The sequence below is a fragment of the Opisthocomus hoazin genome, chromosome 5, assembly GCF_030867145.1.
Source record: "Opisthocomus hoazin isolate bOpiHoa1 chromosome 5, bOpiHoa1.hap1, whole genome shotgun sequence".
NCBI classification, from domain to species: Eukaryota; Metazoa; Chordata; class Aves; order Opisthocomiformes; family Opisthocomidae; genus Opisthocomus; species Opisthocomus hoazin.
In genome coordinates, this window is record NC_134418.1 from 19600573 (window position 1) to 19624285 (window position 23713).

Consider the following 23713-nt stretch of genomic DNA (forward strand, 5'->3'; position numbering starts at 1 on the left):
GCTGGACTAAATTACCATTTTTGAAACATTAAATGCAAGATATGCATCCATATGGCTAAAAGTAATCTCTCGCTCTGCAAACTCCCAAGTAGGGCTGTGGGTCAGCGGTACCCTCACACTTCACAGCTGTGCTGCTGTCTCGGGCACTGTTGAGGGAATGGTACTGCCCTTAGAAATACATGACAAGCAGCAGTCAGTAAATGTCGCTCAGTATCTTCCTTCAGCTTGACCAATTTGAGACTGGAGGGTAAAGAAAAGGCAAGTTTTTCTTTGAGGGGGCAGGGGTGCTCTTAAGAGCTTCAAGTTTTTCTTTCAAGGCTCTTTTTCTATCAAAAGGATTACATTGAAGCCAAATTTGAAGTAGTATTGCAATTCTCTGTATTTGAAATTGTGGGTGGTCCTTCCCTCTCTAGGAGCTACAACACGTAACTCATTCTTTCTTTTTTTTTTTTTTTTAGTCCTAAACAAAAGAGAATTACATATTAATTTAGTGGAACAGACTAATAAAGACTGATTTCCTTTTCAAAAATAATTTCTAAGACTCCAGTAAAATACGTGTGTGGTCCTAATACTCCTATTTTATTTTACAATTAGCATTTGCCACACTAGGACACTCTAGCACAATAAAGAATAAATGGTGAAGCTCCTTAAGCAATTATTTTCAAATGGTACCAGAGTGTACAAATTGATTAAGTGCACTTTTGGACACATTGTAGAACAGGATTGATTTTGCAGCCCACAGATTAACTTCCATGCCAAGACTGAGCTTGGAGGTTTTGGCTTATTCCAAACCCAAAACGTGATCTTATTAAAAAGACAGGCCTGGTACTTGCACTCTGTGCTATTTTCATTCTTCAGAAATTGCCAATTACTAATATTCAAAATTATAAACAAGTCAATATCATATGATATTGGATAGGTATGAAGAGTCAGGCTGTTTCTCAAACAGAAAAAGATTAGCACTAATTGTCATAATTTTTTGTTTACTTATCCTAATTGTTACGGTTGAAGGTACGATAAACTCTGAGATTATCAGGCTGCCAGTACTCCTGTTGTTTAGTTTGTAAGTTTTTCTCTTTTGTTGTATATATTCTATACTGTATACTGTATGCATAAATGATCTGCACCTCTGCTTTAATAAATAAATAGATAAAATCAATACAAAATCTGCTGCTTAAATAATACAAAAATAATACATCAATGGCTATAAGTAGTACACTTGCATTCAATTATAGATTTATAAATGGATAATGTTTCAAAATATGAAGCATTAGAATGAAAGAAACTTCAGTGATATCATTAAAAGTGGTATCATTAAAAACTGAGAGATGAAACTGGGCAGGGAAATTTAGTCTGAATATTGTTGGAAAAGTGAAAGATTCATTCCTTACCACAGAAATCGCTGTGACTCACATCATTCTGTCCATACTGCAGTGATGATTGCCCTGTGTTGTGAAATATGAAATATTTACTTAGGCAATGTAGCACACCATGGAATAGGGAGTGATCCTGCTTTAGCGTGGGAATAGGTTATGTGCCTGCGATGTACAGCATCTGGATCTCTAGGGAGTCAACAGAGCAAATGGAAATTACTGATGCAGAGAGAACCTGCAAGTCTGTGATGTAAATTTTTCTCATCCACTTTGTGTTCCCCAGCATGGCACTGATACATACTACAACTCATATATAGTACCCTGGTTTCGCCATCTGTAAAAGGAGGTTAATAGTACCTTTCTCAGGCGCAAAATTTTATTCCTCTTATGGGAAGCATGAATGATGAAATGACCAGCAATACTGATTTACAGAACTAATGCTAGAATTTATAATTCAGATTTTTGTTCTTCACAAGGAGATAAACATGTGCCTAAAGACATATTGGCCACTGCTGGTAGTGTTGGACTCCTTCTGTATCTTTATTATGAAGAGAAATGGCTGCATTAGATGTTTTACTGAAGAAGTAAAAAAAAATCATTGAAATTAATAGGAAGCTAAATTGTTTATTTCGTCGTCAAAGAATAATGGTAAAGCAGAACTCATGGCTTTGAGGTGATTTTTTTTTTCAGAACAAGAGTTCAGACTGAATTGTTAAGCATATATTTTTTTAAACATTTCCATATTCTGTCTGTCTTAATTGATCTGTAGACCAGCCAAAAAGCTACGCCTTGATAAAAGAAAATGAGAAGCCATTTGGGTATATAATTATCTTCATAAGTGATGCAGTGCAGTAACTTCTTATATGGTAACTCTATAAATCTAAACATATGTCAGTATTGTAACAATTAATTGGATAAGTCTCATTTGACTGATGGGAAAGGTACTTGTTTGTATATATTAATATATTTGCTGAACTTGGGATAAAAACCTCTTGTGTTATAAATTAAAACATTTGTGTTTGTTTAGTAAGCTCATGCTACAACGCAATATATTTCTACCCTGATGAAATTCCAAACATGTTTCAATAGGTTCCATTTACCTGAGCTATTAATTTTAGAGGAAGTAACTCTCCAGGATGTTCTCCCTGCACTTTACACCATAATGTAATAGTTCAGTAGCACCTGTGTTCTTGAAGACTTTGTACTTTGGATTGATTCTTGTTACATAGTTCTGAGAATAATTTCCATGCTAATATGCCTTAGCCTAATAAAACCAGAGGTTGCCAAAGCGTGCCTCTGTAGCATTTAGAAAAGGTCTTAGGTTACATTCCTACTCATACTGGAAATTTGAAATCTATGAGTATGATTGTGTGATGATAAATGAAGGTACAAGCAGTAAAAAAAATCTGATCAAAAGTTTTACATGATAACGCAAACCACCTAATACAGAGTAGAAATACATATTTATTATTCCAGTTTAGAAAGTGGAAAACTGTCTGGCATTTTAGGAGTGAAATCCAAATCAGAGCTGCAGCGAAATGCAAAAAAAACTACTTTGCCATTTCATTGTGTCCTCTTTGCATTGGAAAGCCCACTGCTGTAGCAGCTTTTGCAAATGGAGGCTGCTGCCAGCATTAGCGATAACATGAAATAATCTCTTCCCATCCTTCTCTCAATACATATCAAGACACAGCTCAAACTTGGGGCTGTGGCTTACTTCTCTGCAGCTTTCACGTCGCAGCACATTCCCGCGTTTGGGAGCTCAGGTTTTACTGCAGGTGTCTTTGCCGCCTCCAAGTGAAGCAGAGTACTTCATTTTCCATAACATCAAAGCCAGAGGAATAAGGAATAGCTCTTGCAAGCCTGGGTCTTGCTTTGGAATAGGTTTGAGGTTTTAGATGGCATGCCTCATTAAGGTGACTGTGGCTTGAGAAGCGTCTTGGGCCATGCAGGACCTCATAGACATCTTAATGAAGTCCAGAATCCAGCAGGTAGCCTGTGCCGGAGCATGTTCCTCAGAATCTCTCTGCAAAGAGCTCCGTAATGAACAAGCAGTGCCTGTCTTCTCCCTGCCACCTAAATTTCTGTTCTTTTTAGGGTGTACTCAGATGCAGGTATGTTGTAGGAACATTGAATAGTACTGAAGAAAAAGCACGATGGGGAAAACAGCAGAAAAGGAGAGGACTATTTGACATTCATAAATTGTTTAGTTAGTTTTATTATTTTGGGATAGATGTCCAATTGATACTTATGTTCATAAAAAGCAGCTGTTACTTGTTCAACCAAAACCATCTGGTTAGACTAGATGAACATTCTAGGTCATAGAATCATAGGAGGCCTGTTCCAGCTTCTACAATATGCATATATTTTTTTCACCACCTTTGTATTCCAAGTAAAAATACCCATATCCAAATTCTTATATTTTATCTTCTGTCAAATAATTATAGTTAGCTAATGTTAAAACTATTGTCTTCCAGTAAGAGAGAAGTACTAAGCAAAGCTTACTTTATTTGTGTCAGATATACTTAAGTAATTATTAAGGATGGTGATCATGGAAAGCCACCTTCTGAGATGTTTGTACGTACTGGTGTAAATAAACTGACAAGTATTCAATACTTAGTTTGACTCAGTACTTCTGCCTTTTCCTTTAAAAATCAGGACACGTTGCTCATTCCCAGTACTCAGTATTTTACAAAGTAGAGAATGGCAGTATAGATTTATATCACTGGTGAGACACAGAGGGAGGTTAAACCATAGAGGAAAATAAAATTACAAGTAATTAAATTTACAAGCAGGTTTGCTATCTTCAAAAGATTTATTGTTTCAGGATGAACAATGGTTTTATCCACACAAGAAAACTGTGATATAGCCTTAGCAGCATATGATATAGATATTATATGCGGTGTTTCAATATATATAATTAAATGTTTAGTACTCCTTTTAAGGATAAATGGGATATTCATCTGGGAACCATACATGGTGAGTAATAAAATAGCTGCAATGCAGTACTATCTGCATTTTTTAAGAGCTGAAGCACTCTATCAGGCTCATTAATATCAGGTTATCCGAGGGCTTTATCCTCGGATTAAAAAGCAACAGCATATAAAAGTTTTTTAGGTTTTCTGTGGGAATAGGTTATTATATTCTATTGGTATGAATTTCAGATGTTGGCAGGATTCTATGTTGGGTTTTTTTTTCCCTGATATACTTCTATCTACAAACCAGTAAACACAATAAATAGAAATGTATGATTTCCATCCTGTTTTTAGGAAGGATTCAGCAGTAGCAAGGTTTTGTCAAGGTCTTCCTGCTATTGCCACAAAGCATAATGCATTATGATTACTAATGTATTCCAGAGCAAAAAAATATAATTAAGTGAATACATAAAATGAAGCTGATTTTTTGGGGAGGGTGGGTTGAGAGGTCTGATGTTTTTCATTTCGTTATTAATTTTTTTCCTATTATTTCATCTGTTTGTGAACTACAAAAATTTACATTCTTTCAGACATTATTTCAAATTAGAAAAGTTCTACTGTGGTGTCATTGAAAATACCAGAATTAAATCCTTTACCTTGGAAATTGGTTTAAAAGCTGAGGCATATGTGATTATCAGTATATATTGCATGTAAATTGTCTTGACCTGGTTTGTTTAAAAGGAATTTGTATTTTATGTAAGCATAATAATTCCAGAACTTGATCATATATCTTCGAGATGCCATGGTATTTCTCTGTTTTTATTGCTGAGTTTTGAATACCTGGATAGACTATGTTAATATATATTAAAAAAAAAGTTATTTAGGTGCAACATGTTTAGTCTCTGATTTAGAAACATACACCTGATCTTCTGTGGGGGGAAAAAAACAGTATGCAAGTTTTTCAAAGAATCACTATAGTTAGGGAAAAATTCAGAAATCTTTGTGCATTCTCCTCTGCATATCTTCATTTAGAGTGGGATTCAGCTTTGTTTGGTATATGGATTTGGTTTTCTAATTTGCTTTTGAGAAAAGGAGGTTGTAGCCAGAATATTACAACTCAGAGAATGCTTGACATATACACAGCTTAAACATATCTGAGATAAACCACTATAGACAGGATGGTGCAGTCGCATATAGAACAGCATAGGTGCTCATCTGTGCCTTCTCTGAAAAGAGCCTCTTTCAGCTGCTGCCAGCCTAACTTGCCCAGATGGCTTTTTCTGTGCAAATGTATTTAACCCAAACATTACTGTGCCACCTTTTGGCTTGACGAAGTATCAAACTAAAAGAGACCGAAGCTATATATGGCAGTTGTGGTCCCGAGCGCTGGTTTGGTAGCGGATCAGCGGGGAGGTGCGTTGAAGGCTGGGTGGTTGAAGGTGCTCTGCCAGTCAGTGGATGCAATGAATGAAGCCCACAAAGTTGCACTAAGGAATTTTCTTGAAGGGTCAATGTCTAAGGTACTCCACTTCAGACTTAATAATTTGGAATATATGTTTCTAGGAACAATGTAATAGAGTCAAGAACAATTTAGTTTAAAGAAGTCAGCAAGACAACTAGAATCTGCTTAAAGATGAAATCATCAAAACATCTTACTAGACCATTGTAAAATCTGTAGGATAGCCTTGCTTTTTTTTCACTCTAGGTGTATACAAAATATGTTCTAATCAATTCTGCGGTTCCAGAGGTATGCTGGATTTTGATGTAAGTTCTTGGGCTGCAATAATAATGGAGAACAGTTTGTTCTGATGAAAGTATCTCAGTCAGATTTCTGGTTTCAAATGTGAAGGTGGATTCATGCCTTTTCTTTCAAAACTATAGCTTTGTTCTTGTCAAAGTGGAATGTTCTGTTGTTTAGTGGCTTAAATTTTACTGAAATGCTTACAGCCTCTTTCATTTTAGGGGTACCAAGTGCCATCAGAAATGATACCCAGTATTCAAATGCTGCCTATTTTTGAAATAGGAGGTGAACTTCACACAGTTAGTGCAGGAAAACAATGACCATCAGGCTGAAAAGGAGGTTTACAGCTTTCTTCACTGCAGAACATAAGCTGCAAAGTCAAATCAATGTAACATAATGGCCTGAAAAATTGTCTGGTTTTATCTACAAGACAGATTTTTTGCCCCATTTCCCCAGAAAGTCACAGTGCACCCTGTGCTCCTTGTGACCTTTTCTGTGAACAGTCGTAGAATTGCAGTGGAATGAGCTAAAGCATCATTAAAAAAGACCACACAGCAACTTCTTACTGAGTCCTAGGTCTGCAGTGTGAAATGTAGGCATAATTTATGCAAGAAGAAAAAGTTGAATGTTTATTTAAGCCTCTGAAGGTTTTTATAAGGAAACCTTTTTAGACTCAGCAGATGAAAAGTTGAAACAATCAATAATAATTACTAAAAACTTTCCTGCCATAAATAGACATAAATTGTGTGTTGAAAATCATAGTTTTTATAAGAGAGGAAGAATTTTGCAATGAAGGAGTGAACGAATAACTTTTGTTACATAAACAATCCCAGCAAAGTTTCGCAACAGCAGATGCACCGCAAAAAAATTTCTCTTGGAAGATGACATTTGCCAGCCTTACTTAGCTCTCCATCTCTCTCTCCAAGAGAGATGCTTTAAACAGTGCCTTTCACAGCAAGGCTGGGAACCTTTGCAGTCAAGTGGTTTACATTTCAAATGTGCTAGAATTAGCTGAGGACACTGTACTTTAGTCGACATGAGCCTGTGCTACATGGAAATAGTGTTGACTGTGTGGACCCAGTGGTAAATCTAGCATACTACTACTTTGCTCTCTTTCACGTGTGCGTACACACAGACATACGTATGCACACACACACACAACCATGGTGTAATGTTTATTGAGGAGCCTGGCTCAATAGCTGTTACTTGTAAGTCCTTGCATTCATGCTAATATTTGCGTTTAGTCAAGGAAAGAAAGAGTTTGACCATTGAGATTTTTTTATTAGTTTTTTTAAAATAAAACATATTGTGTCCATCTTGTTCATCTTCTACCTTTTTAATTACATAAAATGGTGACTAACGATACTCTGTTTACTGTCATAAAAAGCATAATGCACCATTACGTCCTGCAATATATGAGTATGGCGGTGGTTTATGTAGATATATACATATATCTCTATTATAAACTGAACAATGATCATGATACGAATCACTACTGCTAACTTAACCACTTTAGGCACAATTTTTATATAGGTATAATGTATTAGTCAGTTAAACAGAAGTGTAAATATAGATATTTGCTGTTTATACTTCTAATGGATTTTTTTTAAAGGAAGTAGGCTGTTAAATCATGTTGCCGTAACAAATGCTGAAGGCTGCTTTTTCCATTCATTGCCATTGAATTTATTGTCAGAGCAGCATAGTCATATCCCATTTCAAGATTACTTAGGTGGCTTGAAAATTAAATCACGGCTCACAGATGTTTTTTTCACCCACAGTTAGTAATAGTAAAATTGGGTCTAGTTTTAAATATACCTTGCAAGATATTACACAGCAGTTAAATGCATGAACTATGAAAGATTTAGTAAATAGACTGTGACTTTCCATAAATTAACAGTAAATTGGATAAAAAAAAGTTGCTGTCAATGTACATGGAATTATTTAAAAAATGATTATATTGATATAAATTTTGTTAGATTCTGGCAGTGTGGAGTTTTGTAAAGTCCTCAAATTATTTTTTTTTAAGTCCATAAAGTTGAAAGAGATCTCCAGGAGTGATTACTAATAACTGGAAATATGAGCTCATGCTAGATTACGTTTTAGGGAAAGAATATGTCAAAAGCAGGACTGTTTATGTCTAATCAACTAAATGATTCTTGCTTATTCACTTCATCTGAGCTAGTTCCCTTATTTCTATGCACCATTTTGCAATGTTTCTTCCAAAAGGTGTCTCTGAAAAGGTCATCTAAAAGATGCCTCTAAAAAGCAAGACGTTGTGCAATTTTACTTCTGTTAGGGGTTGGAGTTCCTTTGATATGCTTCTGGAGTGAAGGTCCAGATTTGGTTTTAGCAAAATGAAATCTAGTTCTGCTCTGCAGACTGACTGAAAATCTTAGTGTATACACAGCTTGTATGCATCTGATTTGTTTCTAAATTTTATCCAGATGCTCAGGAAATACTCTTCATACAGTTTCTTGTGTATAAGTTGTCTATAGATATACGCATCTCTGAAGGCCACCAAAACAAGATATGACTTCATAATTTTTAGGCTACAGGGTAGAGATAGAGGTAAAAGGCCCTTTGAAGGCCTTTAGACATTTGTGAACCGTGTGTGTGGTAGGTATGTTTGGTCCAAGGTGCCAAACTATAGTCTGAAGTGAAACCTTCAAACTGCATACAGTGTAGATATAGCACTAATGACTTTAATCTACTGATCATCTCCTATTGCACTGAATTACTTGTTAATGGGGTACAGCATATATGAAATCCCCGTATTCTAATTTGGTTTTCTTTTTTTTTCTTTTCCTCCTGTCTCCTCTGCTACTGTCTTTACTTCAATTCTCTAGGATTTTATTTCTGATACTGAACTGTGAAGGCCAGAAATATTACTAAATTTCAGAAAAAAAAGTAGGTTATTTATATTGATAGCAAAAAAAAATTCATCAGTATTTCTCTTGTGGGAAAGACTACTTTCAGATAGCCTGATGCAGCTGGTCACGGAGGGATTTGGGGGAGAATCATTAGATATCTGCTGCAGGATGGCTTTTACTGCCTTCTTTTAAAATATATGGTGCTTGCCACTCTGAAACAAAATTCAGAAATACATTGATCTCAGACATTCTACATCTTGACAGATGTTTCTCAACAGCTTGCTACTTGGTTTTTTTGCTTGTTTTCACTCTTCCTTGCATAAAGCTGAACATGCTAGCAAACATTTGATGGCATGGGTTTGGAAGGGGTTGAAAAGTAAAATCAATCAGTTAAATCAGTTTGGCCTTCATTGTTAAATTATGTAATGTTTCTGCTTTTTGTTTGGGAGCTGTATTGCTGCTTTCTAAAGGAGCTACTTAGTGCAACACAGATAAACTAATTTGAGTATTATTGCTGCTTCTTTTTCTTGAATTACAAATCAGTTAAGGTAATAAAATAAGCTTCACTGGAAACATTGACTGAACTGTAATGGCTGAAATTATTTCCCTACATGTTCTTTTTGTTATACATGGAAAAAAATATATATGGCAAATTTTAAGTTTAATTTAATTATTTTTTTTCTTAGTGATCTTAGCGAAAATCAGATTCAAGCAATACCAAGGAAAGCATTCCGAGGAGCAGTAGACATAAAAAATCTGTAAGTATTTTCTTCCTTGCATGTATTCTGATGGTAATGCTTTGTCAATACAGCGTCCTTTTGTTGTATCAGGTCTCTTTTTCATAAGCACTTTTATAGTTGCATAAGGATTCTCTGCATAAAACCAACGTGTACTATTTGTTTTGGCAAAATACTTTAATGTGACTTAAGCATCCTAAAATTACCATATATGAAATCTAAAACATTTGAATGGAGTTGAATACAACAAGGCATTGTAACTATTTGCTTATGGTAACCCGGGTTTAATATTTGAATGTCAGGCTATTTTAAACATTTGGTTGTTTCACGTTGAAAAATTAATTTTGCCTTAGGTCTAAGAGTTTGGCTTTTGTTAGCCTGTATAAAAAAAAGAAAGAAGAATCATGCTATTATCTAGTTTTCCTAGCATATATTTTTGTACTTGTGTGACTGATTTTCTTAAGCAGTTTTCTTCTGTGGTAAAAAAAGTCTTTTCTAAAAGACACATAACCACTTTCCTGGAGATAGTGACCCTGAAGTTCATGGGCAGGTTTTGAATTCTTATGGCTTCTAAATGTGGAAATACTGAGTTTGAAGACAAAGGAAAGCGGTGACTTTTCAACTTTGTTTAGAGTGGTAGTTCAGTTTAGTGCACTGGAAGAGCTAAACGACCTGAAGACTGTGATGAACTTCTACAATAGGAAATGTAAGGTCATGCACTCAAAAGCAATAACCCCTGCTGTAAGCAGAGGACTTATAATTTAAAAACAACCAACAAAGAGGACATACTCTAGTGGGTTCTAGAAGGACTATGGAGCTGCCAGTGTGATACAACTGTGAAAAAATATAATTGCTGTCTTACACAGCATCAATAAAACTAGGGGGGTATTAGGCAGTTATCAGAGGTTTTTGTGTAATTTCTATTTAAATACTTTTGATTAATTGAAGTCACCAATGTTAAAAAAAGATGAAATTTTTAACCGTATTACTTTGAAAATGGAGTGCTCCGTGTTTGACAGAAACAACATGATGTCATAACTCCAGTAGGAGGGGACTGGACAGGAAACCCTTTGCGTTTCTGTCTTCCTGTGATGGGCTATGCTTCATTCTGTCACCTGCAGCACTGCACACAGATCAGTTAGGAGGGCAGTTTTTAAAGATTTAGCACAATGCCCAAGAGTTTGGCCTGGTCTATATGATGCTTAGAAAATTTTCAGGTTTTTTATTTAACCATTTTTCTGATATGGTTCTTCCTGCAATGAAGTCCTAGCACATCTCAATGGAAAACTATTACGTTCAAATCGTTTATGTTCAAATACATGCAAGCATTTCTCAAAGTAACTTTGTTACTTTGTTTAATTGAGGTTTTATGAGTTTCTGTTCAGAACTGGTCCCATCATTATTCATGGTCTGGAATAGGCTTGGCTGCAAGGAGAAGTCTTCATTTTTCTGCATGTTTTTTTCTATTTGAAAACTGATACAGCTACAGAAAGGAACTTTGGTAGTAACAATAACAGCATCACTGATGATTTCCTAGTGGCAGGGAAGATTTTAGAATGTAATAAGTTGTCATGGTATAGCCCTGGCTGGCAACAAAGAACCACGCGGTCGTTCTATCACTCCTCCCCCCAATAAGGGGGTGGGGAGGAGAATGGGAAGGGAAAAACAGGCAAAACTTGTGGGTTGGGATAAGGACAGTTTAACAGAACAGCAAAGGAAGCGAACAGTAACAACAATGATACCGATAAGAACAATAGAAAAAAAAGCCAAGAGAATACACAGAGCACCTGTCTCACCACTCGGTGCCCAGCGCGCTCTCCAGCAATGATTAACTTCCCCCTGACCAGCTACCCCTCCGAACTGAGCATGATTGCACGTGGGATCGAATACCCTGTTTGTCTGGCCACTTTGGGTCAGTGGTCCCAGCTGTGTCCCCTCCTGGCTTCTTATGAAAATTAACCCTATCCCAGATGAACCCAGAACATAAGTATACTTATATATTGTGAGACAGCCCCAGTCAGAAACTGAATTAGGATGCTAATCTTTAACTAACATAATATTTTATCTTGGTGTGTATTTTCAAGGTAAGGATCCTGAATTATGTCTAAATCTTGCATAAAATGGTAGATCCACCATTTAAAACCTTTCTCTTTTGGGAGATAATTAAAAAAAAACATTCATAAAGACCATAGCATTGCCACAAATTCCAAATCGTATCTGTGGCATATGTTTCATTGTGAAAGCTTAAATACCACAGATATCTCCTTTATTGCTGGTCTCAGGGGTCAAAAAAAAAAGGGAAAAAAACCCACGATCCAAAATCTTTATGATCCCACTGCAATTGAAAGTACGAAAAAACACATTTCTCTGTCTTGTAAATGTTCCTATGTTCCTATAAGGAAAAGCACCTTATATTGTGTGAAGTATGTAAGTGAGTATCAGAATGATGAGTGATATCGTGGGGTGAGTTAAGTGGATTCTAGTACAGAATTTATGTAACTCAATCAGGCCATTGTGCCTTCCCAGAAGCTTAGGCAAGAAGGAGATCTGAATGCTAGCCTTCCATCCAGCCTTGGATGTTACACTTAGAAAAGGGTGATGGCAAGAGTTTTACTATTTTTATTTCCTTGTACAAGAAAATTAAGGAGACAGTTGATGAGTGATAGGTATAGAAAGCATCACTTTGCAAACAAAGGAAACTATGCTGAAAGGAGGTTGTAGCAAGACGGGTGTTTTATCTCACAAGTAACAAGTGATAGGATGAGAGGAAATGGCCTCACATTGCACCAGGGGAGGTTTAGATTGGATAGGACAAAAAATTTCTTTGCTGAAAGAGTTATTGAGCACTGGAACAGGCTGCCCAGGGAAGCAATATATATTGCCCAAGAAAATATGTATATTTATATTTATATATATAAAGTACCTATCACCATACTGATAAATGTTCTTTGGAACCACTCTGACAGCAGGAAAGTGTTTGAGTCACCATCCCTGGAGGTATTTAAAAGATATGTAAAGAAGGCGCTTAGGGACATAGTTTAGTGGTGGACTTGGCAGTGTTAGGTTTATCGTTGGACTCGGTAATCTTAAAGGTCTTTTCCAACCTAAATGATTCTATGAAGGAATTTTGCATCTATTGGGTGAAGAAACTAAGATCCAGGAACCAGATATTTGTATATACTTATGGAGAATTGTCATAAATAGAACTCAGTATTTGTCTAATTTCAGCAGCTCTTCTGTAATTGTCCAGTATTGAAGCGCAACAATGAAGCGTTAACCAAACTTATGGAAGAGATAGGTGAAGGTACAAAGAGTAAAGAAGCCTGTATTAGAACATATTGTAAATTCAAGATTTGCTTTGTGTAACATTAATTACATCAATTTCAATATAAATTAGAGAATTTATTTTTTGTAATGCAATGATTGATAAAGATCCCATACAGTAGCTCTAGTAAGGTTCTTCAAAGGCAGTTAGCAAATCTTACAGAACTTGACTTGATTACATAGTTTGTGTTCCTGAATGGAGACTCATCATTCTCTCACTCCCCCTAAATACTTCCCCATCTGAATCAGGAGTTGGAATATTTTGGAAAACATCTTGTGTGTTCTTCTAGTCTTTGCAGAACAATGGGAATTAGATGTAGACTCAGATTATCTAAAGGAAATTGCTTCCTTTAAGGTTGATGATACCACTATGATTTTTTTATTTCCTGCTGATATGTTAGCTCTAGAGTCCTCTTGATATTTGTCAGAAGAAGCTGTATAGTTTCTGTAAAATGTGGCTGTGATATTTCCTTTCTGGACATCTTCTCAATAACTTTTACAGCATAGATTCTGTAGAATACAAAAGAAGCAAAATGAGCAAGGCATTATGAGAATCGACAAGGCAGGCACCCTGCCACACTCTCATACTAAAAAAACCAAACAATCAGTACATCACCCCCCACAAATCTACTGTATATCTAATTGAAATTTCTCATTTTCCAATTAATTTCTTGCCTCTTACCTTACAAGTGACAAGAGTCTGGCTCTGTCTATACCCTCCAATTAGGCCGCTGTAGGCAGCAATTAGGATAGCCCCTTCATCCTATCTTCTTGAGACTGCACAAATAGGGTTCTCTCAGCTTCTCCCGTGATATCCCCTGCTCCAGCCCTCCCATCTTGGTGGGCCTGGTTGGGCTCACCCCAACGTGTCAGTGTCTGTCTTCTACTGGGGAGGCTGAAAGCGGATGCAGTACTCTGATGTCATCTCAGAATGTCAGACAGAGTGTCCTGGCTGCACTGTCACTGATACCACCCAATTGTTGGTAATGAATCAAGTTCTTCAGAAAAAGTGACAACAAATGAGGGAAGCTTATTTTGTACAAGTATTATGGCAGTCCAAATATAGGAAAAAACTTAGCTGCTCTGTCTCAGTCTCAATTTTCCTGTTCAAGGGCAATGACTTCAAGAATAATCCACTTTTAGCATAGCTGCTGATCTGAGGCTTGGCAGAAATTAGGGTGCAAATTCTGGAAATATAATTCTGAAAGTCGCTCATAACTTGCTACTTTTTTAGGGAGAAAAATATTCACCAAGAGGTTAGGTTAGGCAGAGAACACAGTGGCACCCACTGTTTTTTAAAAATAAATAGGAATTATCATATAAATTGGAAATTAAATACAGATTTTTTAAATATACATGTTGATGCTGCCTTCATAACCCTCCCTCATGATACAGTACTCACATTGGATGTGAAAGATGTTTAAAATCTCCCCAACCTCAGGAATTTTATTTGTATTTAGGATGATGAGAAATTGCTTTAGCTGCCCAAATTAGAAGTTTGAGTTGTTCATTGAATCTGGTTACTAGGAAGAAAAATAGCTGGGCTTAAAAAGCAAACAAATGTGAAACACCACTGATAGAACAGTAGTGCTATGCTCAGTTTTTGAGAAGTAAATTTTGGCCCCTGATCTGATGATTTTGATAAAATTATATTACAACATTTCCATTTGAATGACATAAAATTTTCTGAAGTTCCAAGTTTCTCTTCTGCTATGTAATCAATATTTAGCAGAGAATGGAAAGGAATACACTGACATCATGGCAGAATTGTGATACTAAATCTATGCAACATCAAATGATACCAAAAAACAAGGAATATTTTCATCGTATCTCCTCAAGTATCTTGTGCATTGTTTTTCTTGTCGTGGTCTGATCTTCCTTTGGACTACTCTCTTTTTTAGTGCTTTTGTGTCCATTCAATTCCATTTTTTCTCAGCAAGTGGGGTACCCTGTAGCTGTCACCCCAAAGATAAAGTCTGCAAGTCAATGTAGGCTCTTCACAGGTTAAATTGGCTGGGAAAATAGAGAATTAGTGAAGAGAGAAACAGACACCACTCAAAGTCCTTTCCATTACTCTAACCTTTGTCCAAAACCTTGATTGTTGTTAACTGGTGGTGCCCTGATGTCTCTATTATGCCTGTTGTGAAAGGTTCAAAACTGGCATTGTCACTAAAGGCATAAGTGAATTTTGTATTAATCTTCATTGCAAAAGATTAGACTTCTTTCTGAAGTTCAGTTTTATTAGCAGTCAAAAGCAACAGTGTCCTGCTGAAGATGTTCTAATTACTGATTTCTCAGATCATGCACAAAATTCCACTGCAGCTGGAAGTATGTTTGTCTACTCATTGGTACAAGTGCTATTCCAAATGCATTGCTTGTTTAAGATATGCTTTACTAGTTTAGAATTGGCATATTTCTCATGCTTGTTCTTACTGGGAATCTTAATTCAACTACTAGTCTGTTCAGCCACCTGCGTTTCAGGTATACATCCAGAAGGATTTTCACAGAATGTTAGTGAAATATATTCAGCATATACTTAAGTTTTTTATTAAAGACAAAAATAGCTCTGAAGGAATGAAGAAAAAAATAGGTACACTTTTCTAGTGCCTCCTAAAACTCTTGTTGCCAAACAGGTCAGAGATCTTGTGGTGTTTGGGGAAAAAAAGCTGTTCTTTCTGATTGTTTAGATAAGTACCTTCTCAGTACTACTTTTAAAGTTGTTATTTTCATTACAGACTGCTTTCCTAAAATTTGGCCTGCTGAAGGCAGTTTCTTTTTTGTCAACAAATTTATTTATGAAATGTTAAAGTCAATTATGTTTTTAGATCAAGCAGAGCCTTTGGCTTTGAAGATGAGTTTCAAATTAGAAATCTCTGAATGTGAATCGAGAGCTTCCTTGCAAGTCTTTTTTTGGCACTTGAACCACTCAGGAAAAGTCTGAAATACATAGAAAATAAAATTTATCTGAAATTTATTTGAGTTACAACAAATATTAGCTGAATAAAACCTAGGAAGCTGAAGCAGGTGTGGTTTCATCTGCTAAGATAAGTGCCAATATTTACACAAAATTTTACATGGTTTCTGAATTTGCCCTAATGAAAAATGTGGCCTATGCTTTTGCTAGGAAAAGTACCAAATGTTTCTGTGGTTTATGTAGATTTTCGTGTCACAATACAAAGCAAATTGAGGTAGATTAATTTGAACTGAGCTGATAAACTCATAATGCTTAATATGGCTTCCATGCTAGAACAGGAATATATTTGCTTCCCATTTTATAATAGTCTTGATACTATTTATCATCTACTTGCTAAATTGCAGCATTCCTGGGAAGTGATGCTGATGTGATAGTATCTTAGCGTCACGTAACTCATAGATTGTTCATTCTGTGTTCATTCTCCTTTTTATGGCATTCTCCTGTTTTTTTGACTTTTTTTTTAGTCTATTTTTGCTCGTGCAAAATACTTGTGGGCTTAGCCATATAGGGTGCTAGATAATTTTGAGAGGATTGAGCTATTGAATTGTAGGTCTCTTCTCCCTTTTCTTCTAGTTTATTCAGTAAGTATGCCTTACTTGGAAGTATTTCTAAGTCTTGCTTTTAAGTTTTGGGATAAAAGAAAAAGATTAATCATTTGCTACATTATGCATACTAGAAAAAAATATATATTCATTAAAAATGTTTTAGAGGGAAAATTTAGTGAAGAACTAAATGAACTACATTAGCAAAATAAATGGCAAGTAGAAAAAAAGCACTTCCAAATGAAAGAATAATCTCAATAAATACTAATAGTCACAGGAAACAAGCAGTTCTTTGAAGCTTGATAAAAACTTAGAATAAGTTCTTATATTATTTTGTTACATCTTTCTAAACTAATGTCACTGAAATTATTGATTCCTCTTGAAATTGAGAAGAGAATTGAGCAATAGGAAACATAATTCAGTTCTGTTGAAAAAATACAAGGAGACATTAAGAACAGTGACTGTTTCCAGAAATTGTCTTTCAGTGATAAATATTGTGCTCTCTGTTCTTTTCCCGAGGAAAAAATTTAATGATATGAAATCCAGTGTACAATGTGCTAGAACTAGAAAGATTTTTTCTAAATATTTTGCTGGTGAGGACTGCAGGGATCTAGAAACACTTCTGACTTTTTCTGATGACTCCTTAAATGATGTTTACCATTAAGCTGATACATGAGGAGAATGTAATTGTTTCTGCAGAAGGGAGAAGGTAAAGCTGCACGGTGCCTATCTTGCATGGGACCACACAGTGTCCCCAGGCCATGAAGAACAGGAGAGTAAAGGAGACAGATTGCCTGAAATTGTCCCAACTCTTAACGCAGCCTCTGTGAATGAGTAAAGAAGGTTTTCTCCGTCAGTCAGATACCATTTTTTTTTCCTGTATGAGGGTGGTAGTTTTCAAATGTATGCAACATCTTCTGTTAGTCACTGAATGCTGCCTTTGTGGGATAACAAGGTTTATTTTTAGATATTTATTTATCACTATCTGGTAGATAACATATGTTAAAAGGGAAGAAACTTTAAGTTAGCAACATGTTTCTACAGTGTAAGATGTATCAGCAAAAGCAATAAATAAAAAAACATTTTCAAGCAGACATTTACTTATTAGGTAAATGCTTTTTAATTAGTTTTTCCTAGTTCTTATGGCTGAACACACATAAACATTAGCATATATTTAATACCCAGGTAATGCTGCCAATATGGGTGCAAAACCTATTTAATTCTGTGCGACAACAGAAAGATTTTGAATGTGACAGCTGTTGTTTGGCATTATATGAGCTTCACAGAAATGGCACTGCCGAAGGTAATTGGCTGCGTTGTGGAAGGGGAGGCAGAAAGGAACAGCACCTGTCCAAAGGGATGGAGAGATCCCACATGGAAAAGACCCAACGTGGAGACAGGGCAGGGGAGAAGATGACGAAGACAGACTGTGAGAGAGGAAGGATGAGGATGGGCCAGAGTTGCTGGTCCATGTCTGATCAGCTGCTGTTTTTAGGGTGTTTTAATAATTTAAAAAGAAATTCTCGAGGGGGAAGCTTTCTAAAATGGAGCTAAAATGGAGTTAGTATTATTGGTATGCTCAATAACTAAGTGGTGAGAAAAGTTTCACTATAGTATTATAGATTTTTATGTGTGGTCTTGAAAGTCATTATGCTAAAGCCAAATTAAAAAGCATAACTTAATATTAGAGAAATATGTGCTTTTTTTTCCTCTAGTATTCTTGCTTATGTCTTAAGTCATAGCACTCGCACAACTTGCTGTCAGGAACCAGTCTTATCCAAAAAAATTCAGATTGCTTCAGTATATGTGTTAAAGGGATATCATAAGTTAATGATATATTCTGATTGTGGAATATTGTCTAACCTTCTGTTTGGATTATATATGCAGTGGATATCTTTACCTTAATGCAAATACCATAAATTTCTATGTGAGCCAGGCACACAGTCTTCAAAGTTGTGTACCTTTGATAGCTTAAAAAATGTATATCTTGCCAATTGTTTTTCATGGTGTGTGTCTGATCATTTTATGTCATGGTCATAACTGATGGAAGATCATCTAGAACATAAAGACGGTCGTACCTTTCAAAGACAATAATTTATAAAACTAGGAAACATTTCTCCTCTCCCACCCACAAAATTCCCTTCCCCCAGACTGAAACCAACTAATTAGTTCAGTGCAAAGTAATATTTCTGCTAAAAACATTTAAATGAAAACAACTCACCCTTCACTAAGGTAGTGGTCATGGTGACTCATTGGAGGAAGAAGTCCAAAAGTTTTCGGGTGCACCACGACTGCTGCCAGTCTAGTGGAAGGAATCTGCCTTTCAATTTGTGTAGGACAAGATTTGCTCAAGTGCTTTCTCTACTGTTAAAAGATTTTCCTTTGTATATAATGTGGATGATTTAGAAGAAGCTGTGTCAGCACTGATTTATACGTTGACAGCTAAGGATAATAAGATATGGGCAAACATACAGCTCACCCTTTTACAGATTAACCTGCAGACTGCATTAGGCAAATTTGATGGCATTAAAGTTTTTTCCAATTTGTCTGGAAACAATTTCTCTTTTGTATTGTGTCAAGGGTAACATTTCATGCCATTGTACTAATTTAAATAGCTTTGATAAATTGTTCAAGAGGTTAGAGAATTGTACTGTGTATATATTTTACCTCTTTAAAATAAAAAGGCTATTAACTTAATTGTTAAATGAAATTCATTAGTAAAAATTGAAGGAGCCTGAGAAAGTAGGCTTAAATATTCCAACACTGCAGCACTGGTGCTGCAACATTGCACCAAAATGATTAAAGATCATATTCGGGAAATGATAGTTTGCATTTAGCTTTCAGTACACAGAAACACAGACAGTGCAACAGTAACTGTTAACATTTGTGGCAACATTTTATTCCTGTGGAGTAGTAATTCAGATGAAAAATGTGGATGAAACTAGGAGAACTTTATAGAAGTTGCTACATTACACTCAACAGTGGGTGTGATGATTTATTGATAAAGCTTTATCATAGATTCAGAAGAATCACAGAAAATGCTGTCATAGAAGCCTCATTAGCCCTGCTAGCTAATGTGTAATTGAAGACAGAAGGGCAGAGTTCATTTGTATTTTGTTCATTTTCTTAGTATTGTTCACACGGATTTACTCATATATATTATCTGACACCGACAAGTTACCAGCTTGAAGAAGATCTTCTGGTTGTTTAAAGTGAGGCTGTATCTGCTTTGCACGTCGTGCCCTGAAATGCGCCAGACGTGTGACAGTATTTATAGGAAACTCTTTTCTCAGCAGAGAAACTGTCATTTTGTGTTCACCTGGTTGTTAATTTCAACAGACTTTTCTAATTGGGCAGTATGTACCATTGTCAGTGTTTTGAATTGAAAAGGTAATAATATTCTTCAGAGAAATTAATGTAAATTTTTCATAACTTCATACTTAAAGATTAATAATGTATGGGATGGGTTGCTGAGTTTTATGTCCAGAATCCAAGTACTCCGTCAGAACATCCTATCTGCGTATAATTGCAGAGAGCCCAAAGTATGTAGAAAACCACATACTGAAGGTTACAGCAGAAATACTAGTTTCATTTGGAGCAAAAATAAAGGAGATAAGTAACCAAGTATGTAAATACCTCAGACACTGTAATTTCTATGTGTAGAAATATTGGAGAAGGTGATTACTGTAGTGTCCCCCCCACACACACCTCCTGCCCAGTCCGGGCGGGCACGCAGATGGAGGGACCCCTGGAAGCAGCGTCTCTTGCCAGTCCCTGCCGTGGCGGGTGGAATTAACATGCAGCTGGGCTGCTCTGATAAATGGATTCTGTTAGGTCACCGAGGGGATGCGTGTGACATTAAGTGATTTACCGTCCTTTACCTTAATGAAATTGTTTCAGCGAGATGACGCTGAGAGCTTTTAATGGATAGCTTTTCTTGATGTAATGAAATTGCATTCCTTTGGCATTTAATATAAGGTGCAGTTGTTATTTACTGGAGCTTTCCCAGCACTGCTGTTTTGCGCAGACAGTTCAGAACAAAAAGGGATTCCGGTGGCGGCAGCCAGGCCGGTGTGCTGCGCAACGGTCGCTGGCGCCCGAGCGCGTTTCAGCCCGCGTGGCCTGGCGAGCACGGCCCAGCTCCGCCGGCCCTTCGGGAGGTTTCCCTTGCACCTCTCGCTGCGGGCGCCCCTCTCCCTCACAAATACCTCCCTAATCTCTTTAACAGGCAACTGGATTACAACCAGATCAGCTGTATTGAAGATGGGGCGTTCAGGGCTCTGCGCGACCTGGAAGTGCTGTGAGTATTCCCATATCTCTTACTTATAGCGAGAGCTCAGTGTCTGGGGAGGGCTAATGTAAAAGCTTATCTGCGAGCTGCAGCCTGGTGTCAGGACGGTCTAGTGAAAAGATGGCTTGAAATAATCCGCTGCCGTGTGCTATAAAATGGTAAAAATGTGTGGAGAGGCAGGGATATTCCTTTATACTCAAGATGACCATTACACACAAATTAAAAAAGAAATAAATAAAAAAAAAGGAGATGGCAGATACTGTAAGAAAAGAACAATTTCCTTTTAAAATGGGGGGCACTATTAGTGAATCCAGTTAATTTTGTAAATTATCCATTACTGTTGACGTGCTGAATATTTTCAGGATTGCCTTTGTTGTATACTCTGACGTAAGTTTGATCTTTCAGAATGTTTATGGAGCAGTATACTATATATATTTGATAATCTGGATGTTTTCAAAGAGGCACTTTTCTATCAAACCTTACTGTTACATGTGAAGATGTTTAGCATGTCCATGTTAACTGCGCTTTTTTTGACATTTTAAATTTTATGTGTATAAATATAGATGTGTGTAGAAAAATATCTTTTTTTGTGTCACTGAAGGTTAGTATTGCAATAGTCTTTTGCGTACTTTTTCTCGCTGTCTCAAAGTGGCCATCAGTAGGGTTAAAGGTAACAAAATTATCATTGGTGACCTCTGACCTGAAAATAGTTACTGTAATGAGCAAAGTGCCTCACTTAACAAAGAATTTGAGGCACATGACACATTTCGGAAATATTTGCTATTGTCAGTCAAAATGTCACATTTTTTCTGGGCTTTCTACATGAAGAAAAGTGAAAGACTTTGTGTATCAGTAAGTTACTCTGAGTCACACTTGGTAAATCACAACACCTTGTAGGGGGTAGACGGGGTTGGTTGGTTGGTTGTTTTAAGATTCGGCAGTAAAGAAGCTTCTCTGGCAATAAATAGTGTCTATATGTACAAGAAACTAAAGAATATGTGAGCTGCTGGTGGTAAATTTTTTGTATTATTAAGCAGTAGTTGGGCTTTCTTATGAGTGAATGGATCTGACAGCTAAATTTGATTTTTTTTTTTTTTTAATGTTGTAATTATAGAATAATAAGCCTATTGTTAACTTTCTGGTATAAAGCCATGTCAAATGTACTATAGGTTCAATATTACATCTAATTGTGAAGTTGATGAATTGTTGGTTGTCTGTCAGTAAACCTGACGTTCTGTGAGATTTTTATCTTTGGAACTCCTGTGTGACAGAATAACTTTTCCAGTGATGGCTTAATCTGGCTATTATGTTTTTTAATACAAGCCTTTTTTAGAAGCAAAAGTGTTAAATGTACATTTTAAAAAAATCAAATATTTTATGCATTTTTTAATGCTTGCAATTTTTAGTTTTCTAAAAATGTCATCCTTGTCAGTTGATGTCAGAGGTAAAATTTTCACATGGATTTCAATGAATGCAAAAAAGGAAAAAAAAAAACTCTGTTAAATAAGAGTCTGCTGAAAAAGTAGCTAGTTACAATTTTGTGAATGAATATGCATAGAATACTAGCGTTGTTCAAACATACAACTAAATGCTCACTATCTTGAATTATCACTATGTTATAAGCAATGATATGAAGATTAAGTTTTATAAAAACTGTGATAGATATTTCAAACAGTGCTGAAGAGTTTGTATCTAATTCAGCTTCCTTTCCATTATGGCTTAACGAATGAAAGATACGTAGATCAGGCCATACTGTATATGCACTGAGTAGCAAATAAGACTACATATTTTGTTTTCATTTGGATTTAATTATTCTATCTAAGCACAGAATGTGTACGTTACTTCAAACTACAAGTGTATGATGAAGCTTTTAAATAATCTTTAAAGTTACTTGGACTGCAGTCCTGTTTAGTGACAGTTTGAAATGTTTACCAAAGTAACAGGTCTTGTATATCAGTTAAATAATTGCAAAATCTTAGAGACTGTTAGTGTTAAAGATTCAAAATCAACCTGAAATCTGGACAGTTCTGAAGGATGAAAGCAATTATAGGTATAATCCTCCTTATGAATTTCTGTGACATCTCATTTTTTCTTTTTCTGTTATTTTAATTTTTTTTTAAAGAGAAATTCTGCTCTTCTGGTGAAACAGTGACTATGGGAAAATACATAGTGCTGTCATGTTGAAAAAACTAAAGTATCTAAGAAATTAAAAAAATGTCTTTCAGTCATCACACTCTTTGAAATAGTAGGTAACTGTGGTAGAAGCATTGAGCCCACTTCTTTTTCAATTACATCTCTGTAATGAAATCAAGTCTTTTCATCATTAGATAGAAATAGTTATGAAAAATATTTAGTTCCTTGTGTATCCCTTATGTCTATTCCTGATACTTTTATTTACCCTTGCAAAAATAAATCAATAGCTCATGGATACAAAATAGCAAGGCAAGCATCAAACATCTGAAATTGAAAATTAAAGCCTTTGTAGATACACCTTCTTTGAACACTAACAGCTATGGAAATATGTACCAATTTCCATTCCTTTAATTGAAAAGATATGATTTTGAAACCTTGTAAGAGTCATACATGAAGAACTATGGGAGCTGTCATTTACCATGTGGACATTGTAAGAAAATCCTGCCAAGATTTACTGATTGTCATTTATTCATGAAGACATCTTTTTCGGATATACCCACTTGGCCATGTTTTTGTTGTTTCATTTTTGGTCTGTTTTGCAAAAAGGGCATGATTCTCCCTTTTTCTTCTTCTTTTGATTATTCTCCTCTTTGTTTATGTAGCCCTGAGGGCACACAGGGGAGAGCCCTCATGCACAGTGAAGAAAGCATTTAGGACATGGAATGAGTAAGCATACAAAGGTAAAAATGCAGCACATTGCACCAGTAATTAATTGCTTGGTGGAGGTGTATAACCTGATTCTGTTCAGGGTGC

The 23713-nt window shown here is 36.0% G+C and overlaps 1 protein-coding gene across 11 annotated transcripts in view; it reads left to right on the forward strand.

Annotated features, from left to right (window-relative positions):
- The window catches only part of SLIT2 (slit guidance ligand 2), a 271791-nt gene that overhangs the window by 141421 nt on the left and 106657 nt on the right, over positions 1-23713 (forward strand). For all 11 annotated transcript variants that reach the window (XM_075420615.1, XM_075420617.1, XM_075420616.1 and 8 more), the window contains exons 5-6: positions 9586-9657; positions 20705-20776. In XM_075420615.1, the coding sequence (XP_075276730.1) occupies positions 9586-9657; positions 20705-20776 (144 nt within the window). The remainder of the gene's footprint in view (positions 1-9585; positions 9658-20704; positions 20777-23713) is intronic.